Source organism: Zingiber officinale, chromosome 1A (assembly GCF_018446385.1).
Source record: "Zingiber officinale cultivar Zhangliang chromosome 1A, Zo_v1.1, whole genome shotgun sequence".
NCBI lineage: Eukaryota > Viridiplantae > Streptophyta > Magnoliopsida > Zingiberales > Zingiberaceae > Zingiber > Zingiber officinale.
Window position 1 is genome coordinate 39343747 of NC_055987.1, and position 6060 is coordinate 39349806.

The 6060-nt window shown below is 34.3% G+C and overlaps 1 protein-coding gene across 1 annotated transcript; it reads left to right on the forward strand.

Annotated features, from left to right (window-relative positions):
• Positions 1–1858: 1858 nt before the first annotated feature.
• On the forward strand, positions 1859–5489 carry LOC122023492 (ras-related protein RGP1-like). The gene is made up of 2 exons (XM_042581619.1): positions 1859–2338; positions 4853–5489. The coding sequence occupies exons 1-2, from the start codon at positions 2100–2102 to the stop codon at positions 5295–5297; spliced, it is 684 nt and encodes a 227-aa protein (XP_042437553.1). The 5' UTR covers positions 1859–2099; the 3' UTR covers positions 5298–5489.
• The last annotated feature ends 571 nt before the right edge of the window (positions 5490–6060 follow it).

Sequence of the window (6060 nt, forward strand, 5' to 3'; positions counted from 1 at the left end):
GAGGCATGTCATCCTCAATCTAAATCTTGAACTCCAAGTAGACTCACTCGATCAAATGAGCTCAACATCTAATGTTGACTCATTTGGGCATGGCCATGCACTTAGTGGTCTCACTCTATCAAGAATACCGATGTCGCTCCCGTCATATGGGAGGGATAGATCCCATCTACATCACTCACATCCCTCTACATAATTCGTTATATACCCAGTAATCGCCTTTATAGTCCACCCAGTTACGGGTGACGTTTGACGAAACTAAAGTACATAACTCCTTATGTAGGGATCCATGGTGACTTCAGGTCTAAGGACTAATAGTCATACTAATAGCCATATGAGAAAGTATATGACACTCATATAACGATCCATGATACTTTCTCATGGCGGGTCATTCAGTATACATTCTCTAATGCATACCCATGTGTCAGCTTGATATCTCTATATCCATGACTTGTGAGATCAAGTCATCGAGCTGACCTACATGCTAGTCTTATTGTATTAACATTGTCCCTGAATGTTAATACTCGACTAGGAATGATTTAGAGTAGTGTTCCCTATATCATCTCACTATCGATTCAACCAATCGATTGATATAGGTAAGAACCTTCTACTCAAGGACGTTACTATACTTATTTTATCTGGCACTAATACAAATAAGCATAATAACCAAAAACCAAATGCCTTAATATATATATAAGAATATGATATACATGAGTCCATACAATCATCAAATGATTGACTCTAGGGCTCTAACTAACAGCTAGTGCTTTGGAGTTTTTCTATAATACTTAGAATTTTCGAGTACTTTTTCTGTGTAAGGAGCTTTGGAGTTGTCGGAAGAGTGATTTACACGAAACTAATGCTCAACACCTCAATTTAAAGGATGCTTCTCCCTATAGGAAGATTTGAATGTTGACCTAAAAAAAGAATAGAGTTGAATTTTGCCCGATCGTTGCAGTCAGAGTTGGTCGTGAAGAAGGTGGCGTTTCATCGATTAGGACTTCGATGGTCGAGACGGGAGGGTCGTTTGTCTTCATTGAGTTGTTGCGTCGTGTAGTAGACTGCCAGAAACACATTAGTGTTGGAAATGACATGATGTTTAGATTTAGATTTTCTCATTTGCCTATTTTGACAAAAAAGCTGCACCATTGCTAGTGGTCGGCATTGGTTCGAATGCACACCACTAACAAAAATTGAACGTGGTTTGAATTTCTCTTTCGGTTTGGATGCATACAATAGCCACGAGGGAAAATGCTAAGGATAAAATTCGTATCCCATACATGATTTAATAATTTTAAAAATAATATATGTGAATTAGGTATTTGATAAAGTTAGCTACATGGTTTAATAAAAAATTATATTTAGTTTGTTAAAGTTTATAAATAAAGATTATGAATTATCCATAATAATGTTTACAAATGTTTATGAAGTTTTTGAATGATATTTATCATTTTTTAATCAAATATATAAAAATAATTTTGTAATATTAAATTTATTAATTAATTAAATGATTTTTAAAATTTAAATAATCAAATAAATTTAAATTAAGAATTGAATGAATTAAATTCAAGTTAAATTTATGAAAAACATCAAGGGAAGTTTGAACTAATATTTTAATGATTTAATTCATTTTAAGTTTAACTTAACTTTATTTATTTATTTTATTAAATAAGATTGAATAATAACACATTTAATTTGATTTAGCTCGTTTGTAATGATAGAAATTTTAAAGTTGAATGACTTTCTTTTTGAATTATCTATTGAATAAATTTAAAATATAATTTATAGATATTTAAAATTCTACTATATTATCTTCTTATTGATTCCCTGCATTACACCCGTGAGTGGGTAGGTGCTTGGAGGGAGGGTAGAGAAACGATTTATCCAATCTGGTCACAGTTGACGAGTCCGATCTGACCCGTTCCATGTTCTGATTTATTTGGCGCCGGGTTTCTTCGTCTCGGTAGATCTTCCTCGTCGTCTTCTTCTCCTTCGTGGTTGGTGACGGTGGAGATCGTGCTCGTCGGGGTGATTTTCCTGGATTGATCATTCGATTTGACCATCGATTTTTCGTGCTCGGTCGAGAGAGAGGCGAAGGGAGGATGTCGTCGGGCAGTCGGAATAACTACGGCGAGTTCAACCAGAAGATCGACTACGTCTTCAAGGTGGTACTGATCGGGGACTCGGCAGTCGGGAAGTCGCAGCTTCTAGCCCGGTTCTCTCGCAACGAGTTCAGCGTCGATTCCAAGGCTACCATCGGCGTCGAGTTCCAGACCCGCACCCTCACCATCGACCAAAAGACCATCAAGGCACAAATCTGGGACACCGCCGGCCAAGAAAGGTTATCTTTTTCGCCGATGTTTTCCCTTTTCGTTCCCTGATTTTCCCTGTTATTTCATTTGCTATTGATTGGCCTGATCAACAATCAAATAAAAATTCAACAACCAAAAACAAAAAAAATCTTTTTCACGGTGTGATTGATATCTTTTGCAATCATAATATGAACAAGACGGTTAATCTAGTTTTGATACAACAACAAGCAAGCCTAGGTGGGGTCAAGCCTTATCCTACTAGATGGGATCGGTTATATGGATCCTTTTACATTCTATGTTCTACTATGAAGCATGCTTCAGAATATTTCGGCATTTTTCTTTCAGTTAGTTATCTGTTTTTTTTGTCACTCTGATTAGGCTACTTGACTGTAGTTTGGTATGAACTACCCAATATCTAATGCATTAACTGCCTCTTTATCGCCATGATCAGGATGATGGATTAGAAAGTCAATCTGCATTACAATGTGGAAAGGAAAGCCTCAATCTACAATCTGCAAGAAGCTAATGCCCATTTCTTTAGATTGGAACTTAAATACACATGCATAACCATTATCTATGACACAAAAAGGTCACACTAGGAACTAACCTATAATATTGCACACCCTTCTACTTTTACACAGTATTCTAAATTTCTAGTTGCTCCACTAAGAATGTGGGCAGTGCTACATCCCTCCCTACTCTTACTTCGTTGATCTTTATGGTAATAGGTCTAAAGTGTTTTAGCTATACCTGTACATTCATTGATTGAGAATTCTTGTGCCTTTCCTATAATGCTGATTATTCACCTAGACATTTCTTCAGACAAGCTTATTGTGTGGTAGTTTTTTGAAAATTTTCTGCATTGTAGGCTTCTAGTGTTAATTTGGTAGCATAACCACAATCTCTATAGTAACTCAAGTAGATTATATATTGGTTGTTTTAGCTTTGCTCATTGTACACTTCACTCACTATAGACTGTAGTTCTTCATTCTTAAACTAATTATGTCACTCAACTACGTGGTTGAATCCAAGGCGACTATTTTCCACAAATGTTTACTGCATAGGATGCACATTCAATTATGCAACTGAGTTGATCCATTAGTCAAACTTATTATTCTAGCTTTGTTTAGATAAATTAAAAATACTTAATGATGTGGCAATGATCATAATGACACCAAAGTTATGAATTTCATAGTGCCCACCAAAAGAAAGTCCCTTACCAAATCAGTTGCAAAATTTGTCATATGGTTTCTTTAGTTTACCTTGTATTAGAAAGGTGGAAAATGTAAGTGCTTTTGATTATCTATTGTTTTTGTAGTGGGCAATCCCTATTTGCAAAATTAGCCATTGAAATCACGTAATAACATCAGTTAACTTCTGTTTTGGAGTTGATGATCTTGCATATAAGTCACCTTTCATTTGTGTGGATTGCATTGATGTGTTAACTCAAACCTTCCTGTAGATATATTATAATCTAGAAAAACAAAAAGATTTATGAAGTATTATAACGAAACAAATTTATCCAATTCAACATAGTAAGCCTTTATTTTGTTGATTGCAAATTTCTTGCATTTCATGTTGATAGAGGAATTTCAGTTTCTGTAAATTTAATCAATGAAATGGACTTGCTTGAGCCAGAAATACTTCTGGAAATACAGCAGAACTCTTCCATCAAATTCCTAATGATGTCATGCTTGCCATTTTACTCCGAGAATATTTGGTCCATATAAGACTTTCTTTAAATTATTTTCCCTATTGCCTCAGTCTAAGACTATCATTTATATTCTCAAAACTGACTTTTAGGGTATGAGTTTGGATTTAATTTTGCTATATGCACTTTGATAGTTGGGTTATCTAGTTCGTTGAGTGTCAAAGTCACCCAAATTATTTAGTCTAATGTCCATCTTAAGCACAATATATTAGGGAAAATTCCAGATAAAGCTAATTTCTTTGTTTTATAAAAGCCGATTTCACTTCTTGTTAGAACTTTGGATGCTTGTGCTATGTCCAATAACTAAATTTCCAATAATATAACTTACTATTTTATCCCAAAATCAGTTTTAGGTGGCATTTTTTGGTTGAATTTCAAAACATCCTAAGCCATATATAGTTGTAAAATCTTCTTTCCATTTTTGAGATACGTGGATTAAGAATATGTTTTAACATATGTTACCTATCATGATCATCAAATCTCATAACAGTTGAACTCCATCTTGTTTAGGGTGCAATTTCAGATAAAGCTATTTAATTTGCCTCTTAAATCAATTTCTCTTCTTGTTAGAATTTTGGATGTTTGTGCCATATATAACTAAATTTCAATAATCTAATTTACTTTTAAAACCCAAAATTTGATAAAATGCCCTTTTCTAGGTTGAATTCAGTGTGGTATCCTAATCGATACACAGTTATAAAATCTTGTTGTCATATATTGAGATGTGCGAATTAAGAGTATGCTTTATCATATATTACCTCACTTGATCATCAAATAATCAAACCTTATTTCAGACAATAACAGTGAGAATACTGCCTTTAATTCTCAACAGGTATCGAGCAGTAACAAGTGCATACTACAGAGGTGCAGTAGGAGCCATGCTTGTCTATGACATAACTAAACGTCAATCGTTCGATCACATGGCCAGATGGCTAGATGAACTACGGACGCATGCTGACCGAAACATTGTGATAATGCTCATTGGAAACAAGTCAGATCTTGGAAGCCTTCGTGCAGTGTCAATTGATGATGCAAAGGAGTTCGCCCAACGTGAGAACCTCTTCTTCATGGAGACATCTGCACTCGAAGCTACCAATGTTGAGAGTGCTTTCGAGACTGCGCTCTCTGAAATTTACCGTATTGTGAGCAAAAAGTCTCTTGCTACTAATGATGAGCCTGAATCAACCGGGAACTCAAACCTAACGAAAGGAACTCAAATAATAGTCCCAGGGCAAGAGCCTGCCGATACTAAAGCAACCTGTTGCTCATCTTCATAGATTCTATAGATTTTGTTGCTTTTCAATTCTTTATGGTTAGTTTTTCCTTCTTTCGTATAACATTTTTCCTTTGCTTCCTGTCCATTTTCCAATCTTTTACACTTATTATTATTCTCAAAATGGATATTTGTGTAACAATCTGATTGATTTCTAGTATGTAATCTGACTGAACATTTTGAAGGATTTTTTAAATAGCATGAAAAAGTCTAGATCAGGGATGTGGCCACTAGTATGAACAGTATGCTCAATTGGTTCTAGATTGATTCTCCTTTGTAAACTACTCTTTATAGAGCTTTATGTAGAAATTCAGTGAATCAACAATATGTTTGATGCCGAAATTCATTATAGAAAATTCCACTTTTATTTGCTAACTTCTTTATTTAGCCTCTAGAATTATGATAAATTGCATAATAACTAAGCTAGCAACATTAGGCAACTCGATAACATGAGATTTAAGCAATTTATACATGGCTGAGATTATAACAAATATACATATTAATTAAAAAATATTTAAAAAATTAATTATTAATGATAATATTTATTTAAATACAGATAATAATATAAATGAGGATCTGATCGAACAATTGATTGTTATTGTTGTTTTATTTAGTTTTATAATTATTATGTTCTATCTCATGCGTATCATCTCATTTTGCAAGTATTTTCGCATCATTCCACAATGGATTGGCGTAATGACGGTCATAATTAAGTATTAACCAACAGCTTAAAGCCTCACGTTACAAACAAATAACAGTCCGACGAC

Excerpts from the sequence above, each read along its gene's own strand:
- LOC122023492 (XM_042581619.1), top strand. The coding sequence starts at position 2,100 with ATGTCGTCGGGCAGTCGGAATAACTACGGCGAGTTCAACCAGAAGATC. Across the intron at positions 2,339-4,852 it reads GACACCGCCGGCCAAGAAAG|GTATCGAGCAGTAACAAGTG; the intron begins GTTATCTTTTTC and ends AATTCTCAACAG.